The following is a 16,765-nucleotide window of genomic DNA, read 5'->3' as shown; positions in this document are numbered from 1 at the left end:
GAAGGAAAACCTGTGAACCTATTTGTTGTAGCTTTTATTTCCACTCAGCTGAAGCACCACAGCAATCCTGTACAGCTGTGTTAGCCAGTTGGTTTCCAAACCCTTATCCTGGAAGGGATTCCAGGTTTAAGGGTTAAGGAACTTAACCTTATGAACTATCCAGATTCCACTGTAACATCTAAAGATTATTGCCAGGCGGTGCTTGTCAAAGGACTTCTAATGAATTTCCTGCTATGACCTTTCTAAAGTGAAGCATCAAAAGAAGCATTAAAATATGGAAGAATACACAAAAGACAGAGGGGGAAAATGTAAAATCTGTTAGTATCCTAGCTATTCAGAGGGAAAGGTTCTGGCATATTCTTATTTTTCACTCTCTCTGGAACTGGGAAGATTGTGAAAATAATCAATTTTCATTTGCCATTTTGCTGTTTTATGTCATTTCACACTACAGAATACGTTGTGCAATCATGAAAGAGTTTCTGTTCACATAGGTGTGAGCACTGGGAGTAGGCAGCTTTTGTAGTCCCTAACAACATGGAGAATAGGATGCTAATCTCCTGCTGGCTTGACACCATTGTCATTCCACTGATTTCATTACTTACTGTTGTTTGCAATGTGAAATCAGGAGACCTTGTGCATAGAGCAGGGGAACTTTGCTGCCCATTGGGTAGAGTGAGTACTTTCAGTTTTTGACACTGCAGATTTATCAGCCTAGAATGAACTGGCTTCTCAGGTTCCTTTTTTAACAGGAGTAGCCTGTAGCTACAGCACATCTATTGCCAGTAGAGGTGCACCAATACATCAGTGTGATATTGGATCCCCACCAACATAAAGAAAATGGATTGTATTGGAAATCGGCCTGATGTGGCTGATAATTTGAACGATAAAGACCCCAGTGCAGTCCCGGTCCTAGCCCACAGAGGCAACCCACCATGCTCCCCTTGCTTAGATCTGGGGGCACATGCCCCCTCATGCCCTCTCGGGGTGCACACAGTAGTGGGAGCCGCCACCCCCCTGCCCGTGCCCCCCAGATGAGCCATGGCTCTGTCCTGCGTCCTGCCCTGCCCCAGCTGGGCAGTTCTTGCCCCATTCCCTGCCCCACTCCCTCCCTCACTGCAGGGGCCCTGATCTGCCCTCCCATGCCCCTTCCATCCCCACTCCCCATCCACCACAACAGACTTACCAGCTGCATGCAGCTGTATTGGAAATTGGATCAGTATCAGCCAATATACCTCCTTCAAAATCGGCTATCAGTATCAGTCCCCAAAATCTCTATTGATGCACCCCTAGTTGCCAGCTGTGGACACTAAGGCTAAGTCCAGACAGTCAAAAAGCTCAAGGATGATTCAATTCAATCTTTGCTGGTTAGTCTAAGCAAGTGAACAGACATTCACTTTTGATTCCAGAAATGCAGCCACATGCCTGCAGTAGCTTAGACCAGAAGTAGGGCGGGGGGGGCATTAGAACATGCCACCCTGCTCAGCTCGAGCAATCAGCTTGGGGCAATGCCAGCCCACCCATCTTGCAAGGGAGGGCTAGTGGGGCAGGTGCAAAGCATCCTGGGATGCTGGGGGACTGTGAGTTAATTTGAATCTGGAGGGGTGATTTAACCTAAACCAGTTAAGCCTGATAATACATCCATCCACGTTTATCTTAAATGGGTTTTAGCCATTTTGAAAGCTGAACTTCTGTTGTGTTACAGATTTGAATTGGTTTCTGATCGCTTATACTGATTTATGTGTAATTTCTGTTCCTACCCTAGGTCTGCAAATTTAAGCTCCTGACTAAGTCTATATATGAAAAAAGAGACACACGGACAATAGGGTCCCTACCACATTGACATTTTTAAGAAATGAAGTTGCCTGTCCCATGTGACTCTTTTTGTCCAATATCAATCCCTGAATTCCTTCAGGTAATACCTGGGTTAAATTACCTAAGAAGTTTCAAAAGCAACCCTGTCATAGCTGTACCTTCAGTCCCGGGGCTTTACTGCTTTGCACCCTGTTTTTGTGTTTGGCTTGCTGACTTGGCTCCTAAATATTCAGACGGCATCTTCCTCCTCTTCATCTATGATTCAGCTATTGATCATATTCATTTCACAAATGATACTTCTCTATCAGGTGGGAGATAATTGACAGAAGCATGGCTGCAGGGGAATGTGCAGGCTCTGTTCTAAAACAAACACAAAACCATACACACTCCATGCTATGCAAGGCATCAGTAATAGTTCCCAAAGAAATACAAAGAGCAGCTGCCAGGAGTGTTTTTCCTAGTGTAAGCTGCACTCCATTCCAGGCCCATAGCCAGCTCTGAGATTCCCTAAAACAAACATTTTCCTAGTTCGACATCTCTTTGTAAATCAGTGAGAATATCTCGAAAAGGATGGATTTCTTCTAAAGCCCTGGGAAACTCCTTGTTTCAAATTCTGACCATAAAAAGAACCACTAATGAGATTTAAAGTCCTCATGTGCCCCTTCTACTCTTAGCTATTCAGAATGCAGGATACAGGAAGCTGCATTAGTAAAAATACTGCAGTGGTGTTGCTTCACATTACATTTTTTTCTTAAAGCACACAGAGAGCCACACGTAAAATATTTTTAAAGGATACTGTCACAGTTTGTAGGCTCAGAATTGGATTTATCTTAAGCATGTTTACAAAGACCATGATATTCTTTATTCCCTATGTGTTTTCTTTGTGTGAAATCAGTTAATGAATGTGAACAACCAATTATATACACACTTAACTTCACATAGGTGACTAGTTCCACTGAATTCATTTGGAATCCTCACATGTTGAAGGATAAGCGTGTATGCAAGATTTAAAAAAACTGGGGTTTAACTCAAGACACTTCTGTGAGTTCCTACGCTAGGGAGGTAAAAACTTTACTACAAAGAAACTGGTTTATGTTTCAAGCTACTAAAGTTTATAGTGATGAATGGAGTCTCAACCTTGCTAGCACGAAAGGATGTAAAAAAAGCCAAGAGAGAATCTGGGTGTTCCTCTCTGATGTAAGGGAATCCCCATTGGGTACAGAACTGGCACAGCCGGCTGTATGTTATCTGTTTCCAAACAGCTGGCTTTAGGGAGTGTTTCATGTTCCCTTAGGGCAGAAGCCAGTACAAACAAAGCAGAGGCTTCCCCTAGTCAAGTCAAGTGGCGACCTTGTATTTCTGAGCATCTAGTCCAATATCATGGGTTTACACACCCTAAAGCCCTTCCAAGTGATCTGCAAACTTTACCATCTGATGTACAATGAGAGAGACTGAAACGTCCAGCTCTGCAATACAGCTGTCTTTGGGTGACACACCACAGCTGCGTAAGAATGCGTAGCTTATCAGACAATAATCTGTGGCAGCATGAGAAAAAGAACACCTCATCCAGACAGAACTGTAGAGTGAATTTAGATGGACCTAGTATATGCCTGACCTTCCAAATGAACTACCAGCTTCCAGACCACACATGGCCTGCTAGGGGTTAAGTTGTGGCTCCCAGGCTCCCATCTGGCCACAAGTCCCCCTAAAGCTCCAAATGCAACAGCATTCAGAGTCTCTGGCTCCTCCTCCCTCCACTGGCTTCCACTTCCTGACTCCACCATAGGGAGCAGGGCAGCATGATACACCCCAGGGAGCAGACCGTGAAGCTATGGCATGCAAGGGCATGTGGCACAGCAATAAAGGGAGTTGTTAGGGGGAGATGCCTATGCAGGCATGTGGTACAGTGGTGGGGTACAGAGGAGACACCCACATAGGCACACGGCACAGTGGCAATGGGATGCCTGCCTGCACAGGTGTGCAAGGCAGCAGGGGTGCATCTCCATGGCATGCAGCCTCTGGTTTGCCCTGGGGCATCCCACAGGCATGTAGCCCCTGCTGGTGTGGCCTCCAGGGTGTTGGCCCCCAGTTACTTAGAAGTTCGACAGCCCTGAGCTAAAATATTTGGGCAATTTCCATTTAAACCAAAAAGTTATGAACCTGGGAGATGTGAGCTCTTGTAACGAACAGCAACAATAGAAGTTGTTTTTGGCATAAACATCTTTTCCTCTTGTCTTCCATGACTGACCATCTCTGAAGCTGCTGGCAACCAGACACCTACTCATTTCCTGCATGTGCACACACACCCATATTATATACACCCAAAGTTCAAGCCACTGATTGAAGCTCCCCTGCTGTACTACTGTTTCAGTACAGCACAATCATGTCTTACCACAGAGAGAGAGGGGAATTCCTGTAATCCCTCTTCCCCTTCCATCCTCAACCTTCATCCATGAAGACAGGACCCTGAGCACAAACCAGCTCTCACAAACTCTCTCCACCTGCTGCAGGGTCTCTTCCACCTACTGCAGAGTCAGCTCACATGATTCTGAAATCTGTTTTATTTTTTTGGTGAGAGCACACTGTAGCTCTAAAAATCCTGTGATCCTCTGGACCTCCTGTTGGCCTATATTTTTTTAACTGTTTACCTTAGTTCCATCTAAATGGTGTTACAAAATGAAACAAGGAGGACATTGTCCAGGTAGCATATGACACCCATGTCAAGCACAATAATTTCTTCCAGACTGGCATTAACCTCTTCAGAACCTTGGGAAAGATCAAACCGATCCCAAGAGGTGGCATTTCTGATAGAAAAGGGGAGGCATTTTTATGTCTCACTTGCATTGTTCATGATCTCTGTAGTCATCCATGTCCACATCAGAATCAAAGAGAGAGTGACCAGTGTAATCTGTGTCAGGGGTATGGGAAATACTGTTCTCTGTGCCTTCCTCATCAAATGTTTCTGTCCTTGAGTAAAAGCTGAAGTCCTGCAATGGAGTCTGAGCCTTGCTCATTTCACTACTTTCCTCAGATTCATACAGAGTATTATCATCATCATGGTGCCACTCGGGCCAGAATTTCCTTCTTATCCTTTCACAGTACATAGCAAGATTAATGAGTTCACCTGCAACATAGTGAAAAAAGCCAGTGTTAGTGCATCTAGGGACTCATCCTTAGATACATTCGCTACCACGGAAATCTAAGGAAGCTCTCTTGAGCAAAATAAATAAGGTAGCAAGTAAAAACCTCTCTCCAAAAACCTAAGCTGTAATCAAGCATCTTAACGGTACTGTTTACAAGTTCAATCGAATTTAGAAGATCTATGATTACTTACCTGTAAAAAGCAAGGATCAATGTGAAAAAATTATGGATGGATGTAACTTTATTACCAACCACAATTAATTTTTTAAAAGGTGACTCTAGAGAAAAGAATGACTATTTTAAAAACTGATCACCGAAAAACTGTTATAGCAGGGTTGGCAACTCCCAATACATGTGCCAGAGCATGACACACAAAGGCATTCTGCTTGGCACGCACTCCTTGGGGTGGACAGGGCGGAGCTGCAAGGGGCCCAATCCTTGTTGCAGCAGTACATCCCCAGCCCTTTCCATGCCATCTGCCTCGAGGTACATGTGCACCTGCTGCTGGCAATGAGCTGGGCCAGGGCTCTGCAGACCCTGGTGCAGCAGCTTGCAGCTTCCCCACCACCTGCCATGAGCAGCCCATGTTCCATGGTGGGCAGCAAAGGCCTGCCCTGAGCCTGGGCCAGCTGTGGCAGGCAGCCAAGAGGCTGCAAGCAGCTGCACCAGGGTCTAAGTGTGTATGCATGCCTCGGGGCAGACAGCGACCCAGGGGCCAGGGCTCTGCTGCCGCAACAAGGATTAGGCTCCTTACAGTTCCCCAGCCATCCATCCCTGGAATGCCAACGTTTCTTCACAAGTCGAGGTTGTGGGTACTTTTGGCACTCTGCCCAAAAATGTTGCCAACCCTTGTGTTACAGATTTGGCAGAAACCTGGCATACTGAAATGAAGTGTAATTGGAAAAGCCAGTATTTCTTAGGGTGATATCTTTTATTGGACCAGCTATGTAGCTTTGATAATGTTGGACAAACTTTCAAATGCCAGACATTCTTCAGGTGTAATTGGAGAAAAGATTTGATTTTCAACCACCAGATGGCAGCATTGCTCACAAGATAAATTTAACAGGCTTGTATATGATCACTTCAGCACATTTTTAAACTAGTAAGTATATGTAAGTATGGGTGGGTGCATTTAGGGTTAAGATACAAACACTTCAGTGAAGCACTAAACAACATATACATCCATTTATTTTGGACAATGTGTTATCACCTGACCCTAATCAGCTCTAGTTATCAAGGGCAATACTGCAGTGTGGGTGTTGCATACGATGGGAGCTTCTATCTGATTATTTTGGTAGGTAGTTGGATTTCAGCTAATATGGCATTAATCCATTAAGACCAAATATGCTCAGTTTACAAGTAGAAGATTGTTTTTTCTCCCTAATTAAGTGTGTACACTCACTGTGACATCTGAAAATTCAAGCTTGGATCTCTCCTCTTCCGTATCTTCAGCAATAATTGAGGCTCTTGTTTCAGCCGATACTAGGATAGTACCCAGTGCGAGAGTGGCAGAATATGGCCCATTGTATTTTCCCTTTCAAATGCTTGAAAACATTAATTACTTAGCACCTATTAATAAATTAATAACTAATGACACTGAACTAAAATAAATTAATAAAAGCATTAACTATCAATAATCTATTAACAAAATCAACTAACAAAACAAAGACCAAGTTTCTTTAAACAGAAAGATGTAGTATAAATTACCAAGAATGGCAACAGGAAAAACTAGCAAGAAAAACTTAGAGAAGAAAGTGAATGAAAATTGGCATAGAAAAAACCACTGTAGATGAGGGATGTCAAACATACACCCCTCAGAGCTGCTTCACTTGACCTGCTGGGCTACTGGTGGGCTAGGGAATTTGGGGGCATGGCTTGCTGTAGAAAGCAGGGCTCTTGAGCCCTAATGGATGTGGCCCTTGGTGACAGGATGGCAAGCAGACAGAGATAGCCCCATTAGCCCTGCAGTCACTTGATCCATCACCGATACTGTTACTGCAGCTAGCGGCTGCTTGGCCTACAGTCACTTTCCCTACCTCCTCTGCCACCACCCCATGCGGAAGCCTTCACTCTATACCAGAACTGCCACCCCAGGCTAGAACCAGCCTATGAAAAGCCCTGTTGTCTGGATCTGGCTCAGAGCATAGAGTGAGCTTGAAGAAGATAAGTGCAACAGCAAAGGCTAGAACAGTTTTGTAGACTATTAAGCACTCCTCCTGTCTCCAAATATTCTGTGAACTGAAAGTGCTCTCCTGCAAGTATTGCAATGAGATCTTCCTTAAAGCCTGCTCCAGACCTGCAAGTGAAGGATCCTGTGGAGGGACTTTTGACAAATGAATGGTACTCACATCTAAGATTTTCTTACCTTTGATTAGTCTCTCAGGCCTTGTGCCTGGCAACGTCCACATTGCTTGTGCTAGATGACCAAAGACAGTGGCATCAACAGTGGAAAGCTTTGGTCCCATGATGTACTTCTTGTCACCTGCAGATGGCAAAACACCAAACATTTACAGACCTGCACATAACTTCCTTACATATAAATACCAGTCAAATCACTGGCTGCACCTTTCAAACATATTTCTTCCTGAAATTACTTGGCTGGCCACCTGTACACTGTAAAAAAAATCAATGTCTGGAGCCTATGCCTTAGCAACTGTATATGGCCTGATTTATAGCCAGATCTCAGAGCAAATCCTGATGATTCTATGATAATTCTACAGAATTCCCAGGGTTCTTTGGGAAAGAATTCACCACTGCAGCTTCTCCATCTGCATGCCAATTAAATTATACAGTTACAGAACCACCAGCATAACTCGCACCTCTCCTCTCTGCCTCTCTGGCATACTAGGCAGAACGATCCACCATGTCATTCAGAGGATAAAAGAATTACCTGTTTTGATGTGTTCAGGGCCTTTTATGTTAGTAATGGGGCACTGGAGGTATGATTTCCTCTTTCTGGAAAAAATTAAATTTGCACCAGGATGACTATCTTGATGGAAGGAAGCTGGTAGCCCAATGGGCCTCTTGCTAGTAGAGATCTGGTTTCAGGTCTTCCCCTCAGATTACAATGAAAATGAATGATGGCCTCTGCTAATCACTTATTCAAAGTCATCCAAATGCAAATCATAACATGATTCAATAACACTAGCCTGCTCTGCCTGAGAGAGACCTAGGGCTGGAGACCCAGGTATATGGTGCAGTTCCAGACTAGAATGGCCATGCAGAGGTTGTAAGGAAGTTTGCACAGTACCTTTTCACATTTGCAAGTTTGCAAAGGCCCTAGCCATGGCTGCTAGATCTCAGAAATAATACCCAGTTTCACCCTAGAATTTTAAAGCAATCTGAAGTACTTCTAAAAGAGGCCAGAAAAAACAGTCCAGGGGTCTGAACTCCTCTTTTCCATCTTCAGAAATGGTAGGTATGTACACAACCAAGGCAAAGTTCCCAGGCTGTCTCAGATGCACATTGCCATGTTGGGTTCAAAACAAGGGAGCATAAACAGGGTCTCATTCAGTCATTTGACCTCTTAGGGGAGATTGCCAGCACTAGTGCAACAGTGATAGTGATCTGAGTTATGTGAACACTAGTTTGCGAGAAAGGAAACGCACATCACCAGCTCATTTCACCAAAGCAGTTGAAAAGTTAATTGACAACTGATCAACGCTATAGTTATAAACTGCCAGCTATACTCACCCCTTTCTTCTCTGCCAGTCCTGTACACTGGGCAGAGAACTGGGTAAAGCTAAAATACTTTTGGATCAGTGCTGTGATACATTTCCCCCTCTTCCAAGGTGTACCAAACTGGCAATTTTATTATCAACTTCTTAAGCAAGTGAAATGAGAATCATATATGAAAATCAGATCCCTTAGATCAGTAGTTCTCTGATCTAAGGAATCTGACCCACAGGCAACAGCACTGAGCATGTAACAAGCTGCAGCATCATAAATTGCTCTCCCTGTCAACCTCAGTTTTAACTTTCTAATTTCCTGTGGCTGCAAGCAATATTGGCAGGTCTTATAGGCAGCATGGTGCTTACAAGCTATGGGTTGGGAACCATTGCCTTAGGTTGCAAGCTCTTCATGACAGAGCTGTCTTTTTCATTTTGTGTTTGTACTGTGGCTAGGACAGTGTGGTGCTGACCCATGATAGGAGACCTTGGATGCTACCACAATACTAATAAATATGGTAGGAAAGAAGATTTATTTTACACAGCAGTTCAAAGTTGCCATTAGCAAAGGTCCATCTAGCATGAGCTTGCTTCACAGCACGCATACCCATACAGCACAATACAGAGAAGAGAAGTATCTCCCTGCACACTATTTTATGAGCCATCCCCATATTTTCAAGGTCAGCCTAGATGATCTAATGCTCCCTTCCGGCCTTAAATGCTATAAACTCTGGGAAATATTGTCTCTAATTGAATCTTTCAAATCCATTTACCCCACCACTTGGGGATGGTCTTCATGGGTTTGATTTAAATTGGTTTTGATTTGCTGGGTTTTCTAACTGTAGGTTTATTAAACAATTTGAGCAACGCTGCACAGCAATGCAACACAGTGTTTTCCAAAATCCTACAGCCTACTTCTCTGTGGTACTAAATCATAGCAAAGCAGCACTATGAATGTGTGATAATGATAACTCCCTGTAAAAAGGCAATAATAACGATAACATCAACAACAATAGCAATAACAATAACAACAACAACAACAATAATAGTATATCAAAATTGTGCAACATTTTCCTGCTTTTTCATAGTCAGGCAACCCCCCTACCTGAATAGGATGCTCAGGTAAAGAAACCATCTGACAGCGAATAAATTTTGCAAGTGTATTTGTGGTAATTACAGTGTCAGCTCTTTAATTCTCTCATACAAATCTCAAAAAATTGCTCCCCAAATGAAAATTGTATATTTTGCGCTAAAATCCCATTTTAACATCAGGCACTTGAGATAATATAACTGAGTTCAAGACTCAAATCCAGAACTGTGGGACATTAAGAGATAACATGCTCTTTAGAAGTGATAGTGGTAAATTTATTCACCCAACTCCTAGCTCAGGAGGGGATGACCTCAGCTGATCTCTTCAGGCATCTACCCAGAATCTATCCAGAGAAGGCACAAAGCTAGAACGAGTGGGGAAGGAAATAGGGTTTCCTGCATGTCTGTTCCCAGGGTTCCCTAAAAATTCAATATTTGGCCTACCAGCATGACTGTGACCTAGCCCTTAGTCTCCTGTATGAGCTACTTGAACACTGTGTCCAGAAGCACAGGAGTAAGCAGAAATCCCCGACGTGCTTTGTGATCAGCCTAGCCAGCGGGAGTCGTGTCATAATTTGCTGCTGGTACAAACCAGCATCAAATTACATTGCAGACAAGGGTCTGAGACACTCTGCCTCCCAGGGAAACACTTTCCCACCACTCTACTCAGGGCCATACTTCAAGTCACCATCTGCCTTTAAAGGATGGCAAGAAATCATCAAACATCCAGAATTTCTTCAGGATCTTTTCCCTTCAGGACCTTAGTTAAAAATCAAAGTAGCAAGGAATCCTCCACAAGGATCAGGAAGAGTCTGATGGCAGGAGAGACCATCCTGCAGCACCACAGGAAATCAATTGAAGGTTCAAAATTCTCCCAGTGCACAACACCCGTGTACTCCACTCTGCATGAAGTGCTGTCCCTGAAACAATTCAGTCACCACCCTGCCCACTTTCATACCCCTGATCAAAATACACCACTGCCAGGGTGCCTGATTCACACCGCCAACTGAGAACTGCTAAGCAGCCTATTGAGCCACCCACTAACATGTGTTGTTCATTTGCAGCTTCAAAAACAATCCTGAAACGTACATTTGTGCAGGCTGATATTCTGTCACCAAGTGTTCCCGTCTGCTTCGCCTCCCAGCCTTTCAACCTCTCCAACTCCAGATTTAGGAGTTTACCCTTGGGGCAAGGTTAACATTACTATGGACCTAACTTTTGCTTACAACGCCCACTTTAAGGCTGCCATGCAACCCCAGACTAGAGAGGAATTGGGATTGGTGTTCTGCCCTGACATTCGAGAGGTTCAATGTCCTACTCTGCCACAGATTTCCTACGTGACTTGGGTAAGTCACCTGGCACACAGGGACTTAGGCATTGAAATGCCCAACTTTTAAGGGCCTGGCCACCTAGTAGATTCAGGCCCAAGGTAGGCACCCAGTTGCCCATACATTGTATGGGGAGAGTTATGTGCATACAGAAGGGGTTCACAGAAACCAGCAAAGGGTCACCAAAGCAAATCAATGAGAAATGCCAAGGTAGTTAGACCTCTAACTCTGCTTGAGGTGTTTGGCAATGAACCCAACCCTAGAGGTAGGTACTTAAAACATCAATCCTTTCCTCCAAAAATGACACCCAGCTAAAGATCCCCAACAACTTATGGGGTTAGGGAACTCATCATAGAGACCGATTTTTCAAGCCCCCACTGACTTACAGCAATGTTATACCCCCTGAGAGTGCCTTAGCCACCAGACTTGGGGGTCAACCTCTCTCTTTTGCCCTAAGGAATATTTAATTATTTATACAAAGTGGAAAAAGCTTCCAGGGAGCTATTCACCACACACGAGCCTGGTGGGGCTTGGGCACTCTCCTAGAAAGTGCATAGACGTATGCAGCTTCCCAACATGGATCTTCCACACCCTAGTTGAGTGCACTGGTCATTGTATTAGGAGACACAGATCAGCCAGTAACACTCATCCCTTTCATTTGTTTGGCTTAGGTGTCCCATGGGTAAGATGCCTGGAGAAACTCTAGACTACCTGGTGAGGGTGCTGAGCATCTCAGCTGTGTCAAGATTCAGGCAGGCTTGCCCATGCCTACTAGCAGAAACTTCAGTGTCCCCAAGGTTATGCAGGGATTCTGTGAATGCCAGGGGTGCCTAACTGTTGGATCTTTTCACGTTTCAGCTCCTCATCTGTAAAATGGGACTGGTGCTTCTTTATCTCATAGGATAGGCCACTGTGAGGAAAAATACATTAAAGATCAGTCTGCTATAAATGGGAGTTATAAGTTAGGGGGTCAGCAACCTACAGCCTGTGGAACCACTGGATCCAGCTTGCAGAGCTTCTGCAGCGAGGGGTTTCACTTGGGCTGTGGCCAGAAAGTGGGGAGGTTCACCTTTGCTGTGTCCAAGCTGGTGGGGAATCATAGCAACACCTGGTCCCAATACCAGCCTACCTCTGGCCCAAGCTGTGTCATTCCAACCTCCCGCAGGAAAAAGGTACTGGCCATTGATCTAAGTCCCTAAGATAAAGGAAAAAATCCAAGGAAAAGAGTACCGTACTAACTGCATCATCTCTCTGACAACTTAGTTGCTTCTGATGTGGAATCTCTAGATATAACCTATGTGGAAGTAAAAGAACTCATTGCTCTCATGATTCAGAGCTTCTTCTGGACACCTGTAGGGCTGAGAAGCCTTTCTCCCCCCCAAACCCATTTATGTATTATATGGCTTCTGGTGAAGGTTTCTACCTCTGAAGCATTTGACATTAGCCAGAGCCAGAGGTGGAATGTGACTGAGGAGCTCTGGTGTTGCTGCCAATATGAGAAACCACTCAGGCACCTGGCTGGAGGGTTTTGTTCCTGCTCTCCATCAGACTTACTGACAGATCAGGGCAGGAAAGAATTCTTCCCCTGGGTCAGACTGGCAGGGCCACAGGTTTTTTGCTTTCCTCTGTAATGCAAGACAGTCATCTTCTTAGGATCATCTGAGCATATTCCCTACCATTAAACCACCAAGGCAGGGTGTGGGGGCCCTGCTTTTTTACCTATAGGTCTGTTTGTTTGATTTTTTCATAGGCTGCTTATGTGGTTGTGGTTTGTGGGAGGGATCACAGCGAATGACTTGTAGACCTTTCTGGACAACTGGCTGGCTACAAACATGGGGGATGCCTTTATAACTTGGGACGCCCCTTCCAGGAGCATAACTAGAGCAGGATGAGCAGGGCATCAGCCCCAGGTGCCATGGGAGAGCTGGTGCCAGAACAGGGCCTGCAGGGAGACCATGGAGTAGTAACAGCAGCTGAAGTAGAGCGTGTGTGGCAGTGGCAGCAGCCAAGGCGTGGGATGCACTCATCATTCATCCCCAGCGTCTAGTACTCTGACCTGAGTGCCAAAATTGCTTGATACACCTCAGGCACCATTCACTCCTAAGTGTTCCCATGATGCTTTTCAAAAAGAGTGGGAGAAAATTCCAGTAAGAAAGCTCTGAATAAAAAAGATTTGACAATAATGCAAATCTGGTTTTAGTAACTCCAACTGATTTGTGCCAGCCAAGGATTTGGCTGCTCATGTCCAAAACTAGGTATGTGGCTCACTGAAGTCTTTTGGAACACCTTGGACGTGTCTACACATGCGCTTTAATGTGCATTAGCTTATTTTAACGTGCATTAAAGCATCACAAAAAAACAGTGCTCTTTAGCTAATGGGCATTAAAATAAGCTGATGCACATTTTTCTGGTACCTCACAATGGAGGTACTAGATTTAATGCGCGTTACCCAAAGTGCATTAATGAATGTGTAGATATGCCCCTTGAATGGGAAAGGAGCTACATAAAATTCTTTTGCCTTATTTTATGCATTTAACAGCACCATCCATGTATAAAAGGGTATTTCACAATGTTCCAATAATGCCTTATGCCACCAGGTGAGCTGTGAATTTAAGCTTCAAATTAAGCAAGAAAAATATTTTCATGCCTTAGAAACAGCAAGATAATTAACATAATTGATCAGGGCACCTTTAATCACATGTCACCTGTACTGGGTTCCTAGTACAATATGCATTTTTACAAGAGGTGCTGAAACAGAACTAAAAAAGGGAAGAAGAAAAATTATTAATAGAAAAAATGAAGATAAAAATGACATGACTGGGAATGTCCAGATTAGTGTACTGAGATTAGGCAGCTGCCAAATTATTCTTTCTGAAACTTCTTTTGGAGCTAAAAATAATTATCATTGCTTCAGCACATATATTTGTGGTGCAAAAAGCAGCTTCAAATTAATCTGATGTGTCTGAAGCATTACAGTCTCAAAATCAACTCAGCATAAGAAGCCACTTTGCATCAGCATTTGGGCAACATTTTCATTCTCTTACTCTTGCCCTGGGTTACTCTGATTAAGAATCAAAGTCCCTCCAGTTTCACCTCCAGTGGGAAAACTCATGGCAGGGAAAGGGAGAGCCCAACTGCACCCACAGCAACATGCCACTGGGTTACACTGCAAGTCTCACAGGCTAAATACAGACATTCAAAAGGCCCAAGCCTGTATTGATTCAATCTGTGCAGGTTAGTCTAACCTGTGTAGATTGAACTGATTTGCAAGTGAATAGACATTCACTTTTGATTCCAGAAATGCAGCCACATGCCTGCAGTGGCTCAGGCAAGAAGCAAGTCCTCCCTTCCCTTTGGCAACAGCTGCAAGGCTGGAGGGAATCTGACTGGGGGGGGGGAGGGGGCCCTTCCCAGCTGGCTGCAGCTCCATGACAAGCCAGCCCGGCCTGAGAAGCTGGGAGCAAACCAAGTGCACAGCTCCCATGGCCCCAGCCTGAGCTGCAGCCAGCTGGGAATTTCCCTGTCCCCACAGCCCGGCCTGAGCTGGTCCCTCCATGCCTGCCCTGAGCAATGCCCCCAGGCCAGCCCAGCTCAGCCCCACAGCCTCTGCCCCAGCCACAGGCCACACCCCAACCCCTGGAGCAGCCAGGAGGGGGCAGATCCTGATAGAGGCTGTTCCACCTCCGCCAGGCAGACCCCGGGGAGGCCAGGCAGAGAGGAGAAGGAAGGGAAATAAATCCCCTCCCTGCCCTTTTGCCTTAGCAGGCCATATTACTGGCATCTGCTCATGTCCCCGCCCCCTGCTCTGGCTAGAGAGCAGAGGGGCAGGGCAAGCCCTGCTCTCTGAAGCAGACAGCACAGCCCAGACCAGGGCTGAAAAGCATGCTGGGATGCTGGGGGACTCTAATTTACCTTAAACTAGGAAGGGGTCTGGGACAGAAGTTCCACAGGCCAGTTTGACCCAAATCCATAAGTCTGCTATTACATTCAACAGGTTTGTCTTAAACCAATTTTGGCCATTTTGAAATTGGTTTATGTGCACCAAACTTATTTTCTGTTACAGATTTAAACCAGTTTCTGACCACTTAAACTGGTTTCTGTGCAACTTCTGTCCCTATCCACAGAAACCTTGACCTCTGCAGATCAGCAGGAGATAAGGGCCTTCTCGATAGAGAAATTATTACCTCTCAAGAGTCTGAATCCCCAGCACTGCCCCAAAATGTCCTTTAAAGGGGGATGTTCATTACAGAGTGATTCAATGGAATGTACATACAGCCAACAATGCTTTCTAGATACAGTATGGATATATATACAAGAAGAAAATAGAGAGCCGCAGAAATTCATAAAATAAAGAGCACTATTAAGAATTATATCTTACTACACATATAATAAGCTATGATTCAACATGAGATAGAATGGCAAATATTAACAAACAACAATATAATATTCCAGGATGTCACTGAGAGTCTTCATGTTGCTCTCTGTTGTATAAATGTCTATGCTTCTCCATTTCTGTGTTAAATATCAGAGGTGCACTGATAGAGGATTTTTGGGCAGATACTGATAGCCGATATTTAACAAGCCACATCAGCCAATACCGATCCAATTCTGTTATGCAGCTGGTCCACATAGAAAGAGGCATCTGGTTGGTAAGTCTGTTGTGGAGGAAGGGGGAAGGCAGATTGAGGCCCCCGCAGTGAGGGAGTGGGGCTGGGGCAGGGGCAGGCGCTGCACATGGGGGTGCAGGGGCATGGCTCCCATCACTGCACGCACCCCAGGAGGGTATGGGAGCATATACCCCCAGATCTGCTTGCAGAGTGAGGGTAGGCTGCCACTGCAGCCTGGGGCTGCAGCTGGGACTGATGCTGGGCTTCCCAATGGGGAGGGGTTTGGGCTGGGCTGTGCTCAGGGTGGGCAGCAGCAGTGGGTGAGGGCTATGGGGGGTGGGGCCCATAGCCCCCCTCCCAGCATCACTACCTGCCCTGAGTGCAGCTCAGCCCCCCACTACCAGGAAGAACCCAGTGCCACCCTGGCCCCAGCCTGCAATGGCAGCCTGCCCTCTCCCTACTCAAAGATCCAGGGGCACACGAGCCCCCCATGCCCTCCTAGGGGTGTGCACAGCCCTCCCCACTCACAACTCTGCATTGGCTGTGCAACACCTGCCTCTGCCCCTGCTCCACTCTCTCCCTGCTAGGGTCTCAATCTGCCCTCCCCATGTCCCTTCCCTCACAAAGGACTTACCAGCCAGACCCAGTTGCTCTCCACACCACCAATCTGCATTCTTGGCTGCCTGCGTACTGCGCTACAGCTGTGCATGCACAGAGCATTTATCAGCTACATTATCAGCCACATCAGCCAAAAAAGCTGATTGCCAATACAGTCAATTTTCCTTATACTGGTGCCAATCCGATATGAGACCAATGTATTGGTGCACCTCTCTTCAATATACCCACTCTGTGCAGGCACAGCTGGTGAAGTCTGAGACATGGGGCAGGGAAAGCATCACACTGAATCATCCAGTTTCAAATCTTTTTTTTTTTTTTTTTTATTCAATTTCTGTTTGTTTACAAAAACAGTGCTATAAAACATAACATGTAATTTTTTATGTTTTTTAAAACTAAGCCCCCCTCCTCCCTGGCTGCAAACCACCACCACCCCTGCTCCCCAGCTGCGACTCCCCCAGCTCCCCAAAAAACCCCAGCTCCCTGACTTTAAACCCCCCCAGCT

General features: G+C 45.3%; 1 protein-coding gene across 1 annotated transcript in view; it reads right to left on the bottom strand.

Annotated features, from left to right (window-relative positions):
• Positions 1 to 3,722: 3,722 nt before the first annotated feature.
• FAXC (failed axon connections homolog) overlaps positions 3,723 to 16,765 on the bottom strand; it is a 70,303-nt gene continuing 57,260 nt past the window's right edge. Inside the window, exons 5-6 of the mRNA XM_019520179.1 lie at positions 7,319 to 7,435; positions 3,723 to 4,936 (exon numbers count right to left, since the gene is read on the bottom strand). Coding sequence (XP_019375724.1) covers positions 4,647 to 4,936; positions 7,319 to 7,435 — 407 coding nt within the window. The 3' untranslated portion in view covers positions 3,723 to 4,646. The remainder of the gene's footprint in view (positions 4,937 to 7,318; positions 7,436 to 16,765) is intronic.

Source organism: Gavialis gangeticus, unplaced genomic scaffold (assembly GCF_001723915.1).
Source record: "Gavialis gangeticus isolate Ggan-Ray unplaced genomic scaffold, GavGan_comp1, whole genome shotgun sequence".
In the NCBI taxonomy this organism is placed as follows: Eukaryota; Metazoa; Chordata; order Crocodylia; family Gavialidae; genus Gavialis; species Gavialis gangeticus.
The sequence above is the reverse complement of the archived record's forward strand: the minus strand, read 5'-3'. Positions and strand labels throughout refer to the sequence as shown.